At 48.4% G+C, this 14,783-nt stretch overlaps 1 protein-coding gene across 3 annotated transcripts in view; it reads left to right on the top strand.

Moving 5' to 3' along the window:
• The window catches only part of LOC122454886 (cell migration inducing hyaluronidase 1), a 160,839-nt gene that overhangs the window by 104,437 nt on the left and 41,619 nt on the right, over positions 1-14,783 (top strand). For all 3 annotated transcript variants that reach the window (XM_043489572.1, XM_043489573.1, XM_043489571.1), the window contains exons 10-12: positions 4,824-4,956; positions 5,759-5,950; positions 14,022-14,197. In XM_043489572.1, the coding sequence (XP_043345507.1) occupies positions 4,824-4,956; positions 5,759-5,950; positions 14,022-14,197 (501 nt within the window). The remainder of the gene's footprint in view (positions 1-4,823; positions 4,957-5,758; positions 5,951-14,021; positions 14,198-14,783) is intronic.

The raw sequence follows: 14,783 nt of genomic DNA, 5'->3' as shown, positions 1-14,783 counted from the left end.
TCTTGCCTGGAGAATCCCACGGACAGAGGAGCCTGACAGGCCACAGTCCACAGGGTTGCAAAGTGTCCAACATGACTGAGCACATACACACACACACACACACACACACACGAGAATTTGGAGTCATTTCAGGAAGACGGTCTCTGCCCATTTTATCTTCTTTCAGCCAATAAAAATAGCAACATTTGTACACTACCTTTTCTCAGATTATCTAACTTCAGGTTCCAGATCATCTGACTGTTTTCACTCCTCCATATCACTCCACCCCCAAGGCATGACTTCTGCCCTCTGCCTTGCAATATAGAGGGACCGCAGGACTAGGGACCACTTTTCCAAGAGAGGACAGTCGGTTCTGCGGTCAGCAAAGGCCAGGGAAACCTTTCTCTTTGTTGGGCCAAGGCTGTCCATTCACATGGCTCCAGTGTGGTTGAGAAGGATTTACCCAGATTCCATTACATGTTATAGACTCTTCTCGGGTCCAAGAGAATCAAAAAGCGCTGACTCCCCCAAAGCACATACTTCTCAGATTTAACTTTAATTTTTTTCTTGCAACCCTGCATGTTCCAGCTCTAATTCTGAGAGAGCCCAAATTGGATTCCTCCAAATCACTTGGCTACAGGAAGTCCAGTCCTACACCAGGGCTGCTCCCTCCCCAAGCATTTCTGGAAATCCTCGAGGAATGTGTCCATGCTCTGCAAATCCCTCCAGTGTTTGCTCTGCCAGCTGTCTGGCTCCAGACCACTGTTGTTGAGAAGACCACTTCTCCATGCCAGGAAAATAGCTTTCCTTAGGCATTTCTTACTCTCAGGAACTTTGCTCCCAGCTGATATGGACTCTTCCCAGAGAGTGTCAAAGCACCGCTAATCCCAGGCTTAAACAGTCTGTAAAACTTTACCAAAGGCTTGGAGAGAACAGAGGAAACCAGTGAAAATATATGTATTTTCCCATATGTCATACATATAATAACATGTGACTGCTTGCGTCCCAGGTGGCTCAGTGGTAAAGAATCTGCCTACACTGCAGAAGACTCAGATTCTATCCCTGGATTAGGAAGATCTCCTGGAGAAGGAAATGGCAACCCACTCCAGTATTCTTGCCTGGAAAATCCCACGGACAGAGGAGCCTGGTGGGCCATAGTCCAAGGGGTTGAAAAGAGTTGAACATGACTTAGTGACTAAACAACAATGACAACATGACTGCTCACCAACTCAACAATCCCAGACCTTCCATGGGGAGCCAGTCCCATACTCTGTAAACACTAGTCTGCCACCACACTGCAGGGCCCATTTATTTTGCTGAACAACAGAAACTGATGCAACATAGTAAAGTAACTATACTCCAATACAAATTAAAAAAGAAAAGAAGTAGGAAGTGCTCTATCCTGAAAATGTCAGGCTCACCCCCTTTCTCGCCATCAACCGTTTGTCAGTAGCGGCCCCAGCCTTAGCCAGAGCATTTCTTTATAGTCATCAGAGGATTGAGATAGAAGCTACTCTGGGTTTTTCTGAAGTCAAAAAAGCAAAACCAGGATTATGCTATGTTTACCACAGGTGAGAGAAGCAAGATTTCATTCTCTTTATCAATAGAGTGTGAGACACATCTGCCAGGAGCTAAATGCCCGTTAATTAACCCACCAGAGAGACTGAGACAAAACTGAAATGCCCAGGTGCCTGTTTTTGCCACCATGGGAAATAACAGGTTACTGGGGTCACTTGCCACCTCTGATCACCCTGAGGGCCCCACACAAGGGGTCCCTGAGATACCTGCCGTCAAATCCTTTGGAGGGGAGCAGGTGTTAGGACATTTGTCACCTGGGTAGGATGGTGAGTTGGAAGGAAAAAGGAAATAGTTAAGACTAGCACAGTTGACCTCAACTCAAGGAAAGTTTTTCAACATCTGATCATTTGTGATTCTGCAAAATCAAACCCAAAAACCATAGTCCCTTGTTCCCATGTCTTCACCCTTCTGATGGTTCTCCTGGGCTGAAATCTCCTTGCTTCCCACCTTCTCTCTTAAAATTCACCCGCCTTTCAAGGCCTGTTCAACTTAATGAACTCACATATCCTTTGGGACCTGTGAGGTGCCCAAATCACCAAATTTAAGGTGGCACTGCCTCCCAGGTGCCAACTCTGCACTCACGTGATCCTGGAGAGTGAGTGCTGCCTTAAATGTTGCACCCTGGGTTCCTCACTAGCAAACTTGGCCATATCTATCAGTCAAGCTATTTAATTTAGTATCTCAGTTTCCTCCTAAACAAAAATAATTGTTCCTTCATGGGATTATTTTGTGGATTTAATGCAGCAATACGTGAAGCTTCTGATCTACAGCGAGTGCCCATAATTTTCTTTTATTATTTTAAAATTATTTGCTTATATTATTATTTATTATGATATTGCTTGTTTAGTCATTAACTTGTGTCTGACTCTTTAGTGACCCCAAGGACTGCAGCCTGCCAGACTCCCCTGTCCATGGGATTTCCCAGGCAAGAATACTGGAGTGGGTTACCATTCCTTCTCTAGGGGATCTTCCTGGACCAGGGATCAAACCTGCATTGCCTGCATTGGCAGACGGACTCTTTACCACTGAGCCACCAGGGAAGCCTATGATATTGCTAGTTATTTTATAATTATTATCTAGAATAACAATCATATTGTGTCTACTTAAAGTCAAGATCAAGTTCACTGAACAGTGGGAAAGCCCTTTTTACTCTTCTTATACAAAACTGAGTTCATTCTTATGATTTAAAAGGGAGAAAAAGAAAAACAATAAAATTGAATAGAGGTTTTCTTGAAATTTTTATTGGATGTTGTACCTTAAAAAATGTCCAACTCCCGTGGATGATGTTTTTAGGCTCAGTTCTCAATATTCAGGGATGTCCTACTGAAAAACATGCTGGCCTCAGGGGAAAAGATCTGGGAGTCAAGAGGAGTGGGCTTGAAAGTCAGGTGACCTTGAACTTGCACCTAAATCCCCGTGAGCCTTCATGATTTCCTCTAAAGTGGGCAGTGTCTGCCTCTCTGCTGTAGGAACCACCCCAGATAAGGACTGTGAGCGTGTTGCCTGCAGGAAAGGGCTGAATTTTCATTCTGGCTAAACTCACATTTCCACAGTTCTCCTCCCAAACCACAGACAACGGATATCTGCTGGGTTCAAAACAATGTTTCCTAAAAGTGCCCCCCCTTTTTTTAGATGGACTATACTTCACTTTCCTATTTGCCCAGCCCTGGTCCCTTTGGTCTTTGTGCCAAAAAGGACAACAGCTGCGGCCCTTGCTCTAAATTGCATGTCTCTGATGACAGCCACCGTGGTGGTGCAGACACACCCCGGCCCCGGGGTGAGCCCTAGCTGGCAGGGACCGTGCCCTCCTCTGAACCCGCTCCTGATATTCTCTACCTGGCCTTGGAGCTGCCATCAGCTGAGGCTCTGCTGTGTGCCTGGCTCTGGATTGGATGCTGAGATCAGGGAAGAAGCAATACCTGGCCCTTCCAGAGCCCACCACCCCCCTGGTAGGAGACAGACACTGAACGCAGGACAGGTGGAACAGCAGTGCAAGGGGCTGCGAGGCACCGCTCTGTCACTGGATGAGTCCAGATTCAGATTCTGGCCCTGCCTCTTACCAGCTGTGTGACACTGGCCAACCTCTCTGAGTATGTTTCCAGATCTGTAAAACCAGCATCAACCTCATAGACCTCAGAGCCAGGAAGAGAGAATGCAATAATGTGAGTTAATAATGTATGGAACTCAGGGACTTCCCTGGTGGCACCTAATGGTTAAGATTCTGTGCTTCCAAGGCAGGGGGTGAGGGTTCATTCCCTCGTCAGGGAACTAAGATTTCATGTGATACACAGTGAGGCCAAAAAATAAAAAAACAAATTGAAAAAAAATGTATGGAGATCCATAACTACAAAAGGGGTTCTCAAACTTAACTTCCCATTGGAATCCCCTGGGGCAGCCTTTCAAAGTTCTCATGTCCAGGTTGCACCCTGAACACAATCAAATCTGAGACTCTGAGGATGGGGCCTGGGCATGAGCTTTTTTTTTTTTTTTTTGGTGGCTGCACTGGGGTTTTGCTGCCACGGCAGCTTTCTCTAGTTGCAGTGAGTGGGAGCTACTCTAGTTGTGGCGTGCAGGCTTCTCATTGCGGTGGCTTCTCTTGCTGCCGAGCACAGGCTCTAGGCACTCAGGTTTCAGTAGTTGCAGCACTTGGGCTCAGGAGTTGCGTCTCACCGCCTCTAGAGCACAAACTCAGTAGTTGTGCTGCACAGGCTTTGTTTCTCCGAGGCATGTAGGATCTTCCCAGAGCAGGGATCAAACCCATGTCCCCTGCATGGGCAGGCGGATTCTTAACCACTGGACCACCAGACAAGTCCCAGCAAGAGTATTTTTAAAGACTCCCCACAGGATATGGAGTCACATTTGGGCACCAGCAGGTTGATCCAGTGAGTCTTCAGTAAATGTTGGCCACTGTGGATGTGCTGGTGGATGAGAGGGTACAAGTTGTAGAAAACAACCCGCCCAGCTCTTAAAAGAGCATGTGCTGGTGATAAACACTCCATAAACCATTCCCCAGTGTAGTCACTCACTGGTTTGGATACCAAATATGGTGGGACCCCAGGCAAGATGTTTATCCACCCTCTGACTTCATGCTCCCCTTCTTATAGCAGAACAGAGAAGGGGAAATGTTGGAATAATAGTCTAAGCCATTGTAAATAAGTTTCGCAGCAGCAACAATTTTAGACTTGTGAGTATATGTTTGTAACATTAATCATCACCTTCCTTCTTTACAAAGAGAAATGACTTTGTAATTTCTGTGCCATTCCCAGGCCACTACATTGGATGGAGTCAACCTCACCACTGAGGTTGTCTACAAAAAGGGCCAGGATTATAGGTTTGTGTGCTACGACCGGGGCCAAGTCTGCCAGAGCTACCGTGTGCGGTTCCTGTGCGGGAAGCCTGGTAAGCAGCCCCCTTACTGGGGACGCACTTGCCTCCGTGGCTCAGTTCCTCCAGCTGGCAGCTATGCACTGCGAGTTTGGGCGGCGGGGTCAGCCGCCTCCGGGCATCTCAGTGACATGGCGCTCCTGCCAAGTTCTTGATGGAGAGCCCTTCTATGACACAGGGACCGTGGGAGGGTCCTCGGAGTTGGCAGGAGCCAGTGGAGCCCCACCCTGCCCCTACGCCTTTCAGGAAGGGGAAGGGCCTATCCAAGGCAACTAGGGTGCCGTGGACGGAGCTGACCTTCCTGCAGCCCGCCCCCTCAGAGATACGCAGCCCATGGCCTCTCTGGATGCTATTATTTTAAACCCAGTTCCCGGGGTGCTTGTTAGCAGGGGTTGGAAATGGTCGGTTTCTTCTCGAGGGCACTTGGCCATCTCCAGAAGGCAGTCATTAAGGATGGGAGTTCTTTGGAAGGGGAGGCTGACAGCTACTGTAAATAATAGTTGAGAGAAACTATATTTGTTTTACATCTTTTGCAAAGTGGGTGTGGAGAGACAGCCCCATTTAACTCCAGCTAAGGAGTTAGTGGAAAATTCCCCTGCCCAGAGCTAATGAATGGCTCTTTTCTGGTAGGGTTTTTGATGACTTCAAAAAAAAAAAAAAAACAAACCCATACCAAGACTGGTTCGGGGCGAGCCTGGTGATTTGGGTTTTGGATAGGCAAACCTGGCATTTTCTGATTTAGGGAGGGTAAGGGAAGAGGTGGAAGTTTGCCAGGAACAAAGGTTTATCTCTCAGTCTCTCCTATTTTGGGTTATAGTGAGGCCCAAACTCACCGTCACCATCGACACCAATGTGAACAGCACCATCCTGCATCTGGCAGACAATGTACAGTCATGGAAGCCTGGGGACACCCTGGTCGTTGCCAGTACCGATTACTCCATGTACCAGGCGGAAGAGTTCCAGGTGCTCCCCTGCAGAACCTGTGCCCCCAACCAGGTCAAAGTAGCAGGTAGGACATTTGCTTACCCCTTCCTAGGCTAGATGAAACTGAAAATTGCTAGGTTTAAAGTTGACTGAAATAAAAACAAATTTATATCAATCAGCTATAGCCATGATAATGCTACATGACAACAACAACAACAAAAATTTCTTAAAATTCCATGGCAAACTTTTATTTCTTACTAATACATCTACAGGCTGTGTAGGGTTCAGCTTTTCTAGACTAAACTTGGCTCCAAGGGTTGGGTTCGGATCAGTTCCATGTGACTCTCATTCTTCCCAAGGACATATTATTATTCATGATGGAGAAGTGAACAGAATCATAGGAGGACTCCTAAGGCCTGAGCTCCTAACTTGAACCCTCTCACACCTACCTTCCAGTAGATCATATGGTCCAGCTCAACATGAATGGGGAACTCTATTTCTCCCATTAAGACAGAGGGGAGGGAGTGAATATTTGTTAGCAATAATTAACTTACCACAAAAATTTTAATGTCTTCTTTCTCTACTTTTTACATTTTCTTTTTCTTCTCCTAAATCTTGACTTAAATGCCCTGGTTATTTATGTTATGTGAGGTTACTGGAATTATAGATGATTGGACTGCAAGGAGGTCCAACCAGTCCATCCTAAAGGAGATCAGTCCTGGGTGTTCATTGGACAGACTGATGCTGAAGCTGAACCTCCAATACTTTGGCTACCTCATGCGAAGAGTTGACTCATTGGAAAAGACCCTGATACTGGGAGGGATTGGGGGCAGGAGGAGAAGGGGACGACAGAGGATGAGATGGCTGGATGGTATCACCGACTCGATGGACATGAGTTTGAGTAAACTCCGGGAGTTGGTGATGGACAAGGAGGCCTGGCATGCCGCGATTCATGGGGTCGCAAAGAGTCGGACATGACTGAACGACTGAACTGAACTGAACTGAACTGAGAGCTAAAAAAGGCGCCACCCAAATGGCTCAGTGGTAAAGAATCTGTCCGCCAATGCTGGAAATGAAGGTTTGATTCCTGGGTCAGGAAGATCTCCTGGAGGAGAAAATGGCAACCCATCTAGTATTCTTGCCTGGGAAATCCCATGGACAGAGGAGCCTGGTGGGCTACAGTTCATGGGATCACAAAGAGATGAACACAACTTAGTGACTAAACAACAACAAAGATGTAAAAAGAGACCTTGTTTATAGTCCAGGTCGATTATTCTTTGGGGAGGGGAGTCATGTATTGATTAGAGTTCTTGGTTGTAAGCGACAAAATCCAATTTGACTACTTTAAAAAATAGGAATTAATTGGGAAACTATTCAACTTAGAGAGCTAAATAGAAGCTGGGGAGTCATGCTGCAAACAAGGACCAGAAATAGGGCAGCTTCAGGGGTCTGGGGTGCAGGAATGCATGGGCAGCCTCCTTAAGGCATCACTATTTGCATGTCCTAGGACATGGTGCTCAAAAGTTACCTTCCAGGGAGACAGCATTGATTGGGTTGATGGCTCACGTGCTCACCCCTTGGCTAGGACACCATCATTAACTGTCCTTCGAAGACTGCATTGCATGGATACAGTCACTCCCCAGAGGAAAATTGATATGTATTAGTAGAGAAAGGAAAATCAATACTAGGCATCAAAAATATCAGTTGCTATATGTGGAATCTAAAAAACAGGTAGAAATGAACTTATCTACAAAACAGAAATAGAGTCACTGATGTAGAGAACAAGCTTATGGTAACCAGGGGCTAAAGAGCAGGAGGGATTAATTGAGAGATTGGGCTTGACACATACACACTACTGTGTATAAAACAGATGGCTGATAAGCACCTACTGTACAACACAGGGATCTCTACTCAGTCCTCTGTAATGGCCTATATGGAAAGGAATTTTAAAAAGAGGGGCTGTATGTATATATATATATATATATATATATATCTGTAAATATATATATGTATATATATATATATATAACTGATTCACTTTGCTGTATAGCAGAAATTAGCACACCACTGTAAATCAACTATGACCCAATAATTTTTTCTTAAATATATCAGCAGCCACAGGACCATTGTACCTAGAGAAGTATTAGAATCTGGGGGTAGAAGAATACTATGGATTGAGAAAGTATATCCAACATATTGAAAATATCTATCATCTTAGAAACAAAACTACAAAAAGTAAAATTCGACATAGTCTTTTTGGCTAGTGGAAGTGTGCTTGAGAAAGAATGGGGGCTTTCTTCTAAGTACAATGGCTTCTTAGACTTCCTAGCTCCCCACTTACAGGATGGCACCAAGGGAAGCAATTCCTAGTGAGTGCCAGACCCTTGGGTCTTCCCTGGGTGACTTCTGTGTCTCTCGAGGACAATAGAGGCAGACAGGCCTTCTGGGATGCCAGGTGTCCTCTGGGACGCTTGGCAGGAGTGGCATTCAGACGTTAGAGCTTTGTCACTGCCCTCTGTGAGGTGACCCTGATTCTGGGGCTGCCCTTGTGGCTTCTAGGGGGGTGAAAGCTTGCCTTTGAGGCCCAGCCTTCAGGGAGGGAGAAGAAGGAGCACCCCTGGAAGAGGCCCTGGTCTGTTCACACCAGCCCCCATCTGCACCTCAGTGTTGGGCTCCTCTAGGCCTGGAGGGAGATTTCAACATGAACAGGACCTAACAGGACAGCAGGTAGTGCCATGAGTGTCCTTGAGAAAGAGGGAACCGTGTGATATGAGGGCACTTCTGGCTCGCCCCACAGCATGGTTCAGGGGTGAATGATGGAGCGTGGCTCCAGGTGGTAGTGTTTGACCAGTGGTTCTAGGGGCTTCTTGAAGATTGTTCAGGCTGGACAGAGTGTAAAATGGGGCTGCTCTGGGTCCTGGGAGGACCAAGGAGGAAAGAGTGAGTAGAGAGGAGTGTACGCCCCCGACAGGACCCTCCAAGCTCCTTTGGTTCATGACCGCCCATGTCTGTCTCTCCGGGTCCCACAGCCCAGACTCCCCCAGGCCCCCTCAAGCAAGGGTGGGACCATCTTGTTCAGAAGCTTTAGGGCTTTTGTGAAAACAGCGCCCCCCTGCCCCCAGTGAGAAAAGTCCCAGGGAAGGGTATCTGTAAGTTGTGTGTATGTGTCTGTCTGTCTGTCCTGGGGAGGCCCTCATTTCTCCTCTTCGGCTCCAAGCCCGTTCTCTGGCTGTCCATCCCCCAGTGACATGGAGCGGGGACTCCAGCTGCCTTGTTCTTTTCCAAAATGGCGCCGCCACCGTTACCAATCAGTGTTTTCCTCCCCAGCCTGGCTGCAGAGCGGGACACGGCCTTCCTGGCTCCTCTTTCTTCACTGCCCCTAAATTCCAGTAAACAGGCCTTTTTGCATTTTAAGGCTTTTCTGATGGGAAACAGATGGGGATAACAAAGTCATGAAAACGTGTGAATCATCTAAAAAAAATATATTTCCAAGTTTTGCCAACCACAGTGGGATTCTCAACACCTCCTGACATGGCAATGAGAAATGTCTTCAATTTTCTACCCTGTTTTCATTCTCCACTTCCCACTTTGCTTGTAACCACCCAATATCAAACACACACACTTTTAAGTAATACTACTGTTAATTAGTACTAACATTTTTTGAGTTTCCTACGATATACTAAACACTTTACTTGAACCATCTTTCTCACTCTCCATGATTACATAAGAAAGTGGGGGCTACTGTTTTCTCCATGACCCAGATGAAGAAACATCTTCTTCTTTTCTTCATGGAAATTAAATGTCTAGACTAATGCTTTCCACTATGGTAGCCACCAACCACTTATGGCTATATAAATGTAATTAAAATTAATTAAAAAAAGGAAATTCCATTCCTCAGTCATACTAGCCAGATTTTAAGAGTTCAGTGACCACCTGGAACCAGTGGATGGCACGGAGTAGAGCATGCCCTTCATCTCAGAACTTTCTGGGGATTGCTGCTGTTGTAGACCAAGCAAGTCTGCTTGGAGGATATGAGCCAAGATTCAGACTCAGAGCTCTCAAGTTTGAAGGCTACGTATTCTCTCAGCATCTTCACTCAAAGATGACTAGACAGGAGGAGGACTCTAGGGCACTCTATAGCTTAAATCTGCCTCTCTGGGACCCTCCAGCCCAAGTCCCTCTGGGCTTGTCCCCACGGTCTGAGAAGGGCAGGCCCCATTGCCCCCTCCCCCAGAATCCCTGGATCATGCTAAGTCAGGAACCACTGCATGGGGTGGAAGATCCTCGATGTCCATTTTTCTTGTGAGCCCAGAGTATCCCATGCCGTGATTGCACTGCAGAGAGGGCACATTGTAGAACCTGGCCAGCCATAGGGTGTGGGTCCCTCTGCATCCCACGCCTTTCCCACCCATCATCTGTGCTCACAGCCCTTCTGGATTATTTGGGACAAATCCCTCTTGGCCATGCCTGCCTATTTTACCCCACACCCCCCTGCTCAACCCCTCCACCCCCGCTCTCAATACCCGCTTCCTTTGGCCTTCCTGTATCAGGGCTTAGAGAAGGAAGGGAGGGTGGGTGGAGGCCGGCTGGGAGAATTCTGCAGACAGGACAGGATGCTGAGAAAGCAGAGCACACAGCTTCCCGGGCATTGCGGCCGGGAGTGGCCTGTGAACACAGCGGCAGGGCAGATAAAGCAGCGGAGAGGTCTGTCAGAGCCCTGATAGGGAGCCCCACGGCAGGCGGGGGAGGAGGCGGTGGGACTGGAGAGTTCTCCCAGCTCTCAGTCTGTCTTCCCACCTCTCCTCCCAGGACTCTAATCAACACAGCGCCTCCATCCACCTGGAAGTCCCCCTACCCCTGGCTTCTTTCCCTCCTCCACCCCTCCACCCCAGCCCATGGAACCAAGAAAGCTGTCAAACCTACTTCCTATGAACTCCCATCATAAGCGTGAAGCCAATGGTGGGAGCCCTCGAGTCACGCCTTTGCTTGGGGATAGCCGCATGTGTCACTTGTGTCACACTGGCCCCTGCCATGTGCCCAGGGCTGTTCCAGGCACATTCCCTGGATTAATTCATTTCACAACTATCTCTACCTTTTGAGATGCATGCTATGATTGTCTCCATTGTATAGATAAAGAGTCTGAGGTTCAGGGAGCTTAAATGACATGTTCAGGGATCCACAGCCATGATCTGAGTCAGATTCTGACCCGGACAGCCTGGCTCCAGAGCCACAGTCTTCCCCATCCACTGTCTCTCCCCTCCAGTTGTGTTGAGACTGAATTCCTGAGGAGGGCCTTCTGGCCGCCCCCAGGAACAGAAACCTCTGGTTCCCATTCTGTCTGCACATTATTTTTTTTTGGCCACACCACTCAAGATGTGGGATCTTAGCTCCCTGACTCTAACCCGCTCCCCCTGCATTGGAGGCACAGAATCTTAACCACTGGACCACCAGGGAAGTCCCTGGACACACCATATTTTAAAGTGGATGCTGACAAATCGAGAGGAGCCCCCTGAACTCTGAAATGCATACACCCTGAGGGGTGGTTGGAAAGCTGGGGATGCATGGCCTGGTTTCTTGGCTCTGCCGAGTGCTGTGGGGACCCCAAGATGTGAAGGCTCACATTGAGCATGGTCAGGGAAGACTTCACTGAAAAGGAGCTAAATCTTGAGGAACAAAGTGATTTGCTCCATGGACAAATGGAGGAGGCTGTCCTGGCCAGAGAGAGCAGCTTAGGTAAAATCTCTATGAAGTAAAAAAGCAGAGGCTCGCTGGGGGTAGTATGGGTGGTGGGGTCTGGTTGGAGCAGGAAAGTCCTTGAGGGAAAGATGGCAGATAAGCCCACAAGAGTCTGGGTTTTACTCTGTTCGTCCTTCAGGCGGCTGGGCAGGGTGCTGTCCTTCTTGGAGCTGTGTGCGAATATCACCTTGGTGGCAAAAGGGACTTGGTTGATGTCCTTAAGTTAAGGCTCATGAGATGGGAGGTGAGCCTGGATTATCCGGGTGGGCTCGGTGAAATCAAAAGGGTCCTTAAAATATTTATTTATTTTGGCTGTGCTGGGTCTTCGTTGCTGCATGAGCTTTTCTCTAGTTGTGGCGAGCAGGGCAACTCTCTAGTTGCAGTTGCAGTGCATAAGCTTCTTATTGTGGTGGCTTCTTTTGTTGCAGAGCATGGGTTCTCGGGTGTGCAGGCTTCAGTAGTTACAGCACCTGGGCTCAGCAGTTGCAGTTCCCCGGCCTCTAGAGCACAGGCTCAGTAGGTGTGAAACACGGGCTTAGTTGGTCTGCAGCATGTGGTATCTTCCCCAGGCCAGAGCTTGAACCCACATCTCTTGCATTGGAGGTGGATTCTTTACCACTGAGCCACCAGGGAAACCCAAAATGGTCCTTAAAAGAGAGATACAGGAAGGTCAGAGTCAGAGGGAAAGACTGAAGGCAGGAGAAGTGGACAACAGAGGATGAGATGTTTGAATGACATCACTGACTCAATGGACATGAGCTTGAGCAAACTCCAGGAGATAGTGAAGGACAGGGAAGCCTGGCATGTTGTAGTCCAGGGGGTCACAAAGAATCAGACAGGATTGAGCGACTGAACCACAACGACAGAGTCAGAGGAGAAAGTGATGTGACGATGGAGCAGATTGGAGGAATTGGAGGAATGGGCCAGCAGCCCAGGAACATTGACCACTATCTGGATCTGCAAAAGGCCAGGAGCAAACTCTTCCTGGAGCCTCCCAACAGAACCGGCACTGTCGACTTCTGACTGCTGACCCAGTGGAATAGATTTTGGACTTCTGAACTCCAGGACTGTCAGACATTTCTGTTGTCTTTGGACTTCCGTGATGGCCCAGTGGTTAAGACTCCGTGCTTCCACTGCAGGGGGCATGAGTTTCATCCCTGGTTGGGGGACTAAGATCCCACATGCCACATGGCATGACCAAAAAAGAATAAGAAATTTCTGTTGTCTTAAACCACTAAATTTGTGGTCAGTTGTTACTGTAGCCAGAGGAGGCAAATACCAATTCCAAAGGGAATATTTTCTCAGCTTTGCCAGGCACTGGTCTCGCATCTTGAACTGAGATGCTTCAAAGAAACCACCACCTCCCTGAGTCTGCAGAAATCCAAGGCAATAAACATCCTCCGACAAAGTGCAGACCCTCCCACGGGATGTAACCTAGGTGAAGGACTGGACAGAGGAACCAGCCCTCCCCGTGGATGAGAGGGCAGGGTGAGGTCAGTCAGTGGGTGCTACTCGGGGCTCAGTACAACCGCAGCCTTTGCGTGTGGGCACCAGTGGTATCGAGGAGCTGAGCTCTCGTGCCCTGCTGCTCTAGTCAAGGTCACAGTGAAAGCCAAGCAGTGTCCGTAGTATGATTCGGGCTGCAAATCAGCACAAGAGATTGTTGCTATCTATAATCACATCCTCAGAAGAAAGAGACAGCACCTAGGAGCCAAGTCAGCATTCTCAGGGACGAGCTAAATTTAAAGGCAGCCTGTTGTTTTTGTTGTTGTTCAGTCTCTTGGTCTAGTCCGACTCTTTGCCACCCCATGGACTGCAGCTTGCCAGGCTTCCCTTTTTCACAGTGGCTTTGAAGAGGGGGTTTGTCTTGTGTCCAAAAGAAACCCAACTGCTAGGCAGTCTAGGGCGTGAGCTCTGTGGGATCATGCAGAGCCCAGGTGTCTTGCCTCTGGTTGCTGTGCCATCTCCAGGATATATTCTCAAACAGGCAAGGCTGGCCCACCACCAGTGCCCACATCCCACCCCCCGGGGGGGAGCGGGAGCCACCTGCAGGGTGCATGTATTGCCTCTGCTCATCCTCTGACCATGCTCACCTGCGGGGAGGCTAGGGAGTATGGTTTTCCGGGGGAGTCCTGTGTCAGCTAAAATAGAAGTTTCTCGTACTGACAAGCAGAAAGGGGGTAGGAATTAGGGGACAAATAGCCATTTCTGCCATGGGCTTCAGTCGTGAGCATTCACGGCTGGCTCTTCATCCAGGCAAGTAATTTCACCTCCCTGGGCTTCACTCTTCTATAAAATGGGGCTCAGGGTCATGGACAACCCCATGTACCATGGAAGCAGCAGAAGCACCTGGTAGGTCCTAGGCACCGTGGATACAGGCAGCACCTCTGATGCTCCCTGCTTCCCTTCTTCTGCCCTAGGCAAGCCGATGTACATGCACATTGGGGAGGAGATTGATGGTGTGGACATGCGTGCCGAGGTGGGACTCCTGAGCCGGAACATCGTGGTGATGGGGGAGATGGAGGACGAGTGCTACCCCTACAGCAACCACCTCTGCAACTTCTTTGACTTCGACACCTTTGGGGGCCACATCAAGGTACGACAAATCTACCTGGCAGAGTCCATCAACCCAACCAGGAGGATTCACACGATGCCATCCTAGGGGCAGGGGTGCTTGGTAGGGAAGGGATTGGGAGGCAAGGGGTAGGATCAAGAGAGGGGTACTCTCTGGAAGCTGGAGGAGTCTTGTGTGTTATCCACTGGTGTGCAATTCCATCTGTCAGTACTTGGGGATGAGAAAGATGATGAGGAACATCTCCTACTCCCCAGGCAGGTCCCACTGTGCTTCCTGCCTTCATGGTTCTCAATTTTCAACCATGGCTTCCGTTCCCTTGCTTTATTGGTTAACCCTGAGGACTTTCTAAAAGAAGGGGCATTTAACTCACACAAAGTCACATTTATAATAGATCCTTCCCAGGTGGTGTTAGTGGTAAAGAACCTGCCTGCCAATGCAAGAGACATAAGAGACTCAGGTTCGAGCCCTGGGTTGGGAAGATCCCCCTAGAGGAGGACATGGCAACCAGTACTCTTGCTTGGGTAATCCCATGGACAGAGGAGCTGCAAAGAGTTGGACATGACTGAAGCAACTTAGCACACACGTACACTGTTAAAATACAGAGAGG

The sequence above is a fragment of the Cervus canadensis genome, chromosome 17 (genome assembly GCF_019320065.1).
Source record: "Cervus canadensis isolate Bull #8, Minnesota chromosome 17, ASM1932006v1, whole genome shotgun sequence".
NCBI classification, from domain to species: Eukaryota; Metazoa; Chordata; class Mammalia; order Artiodactyla; family Cervidae; genus Cervus; species Cervus canadensis.
The sequence above is the reverse complement of the archived record's forward strand: the minus strand, read 5'-3'. Positions and strand labels throughout refer to the sequence as shown.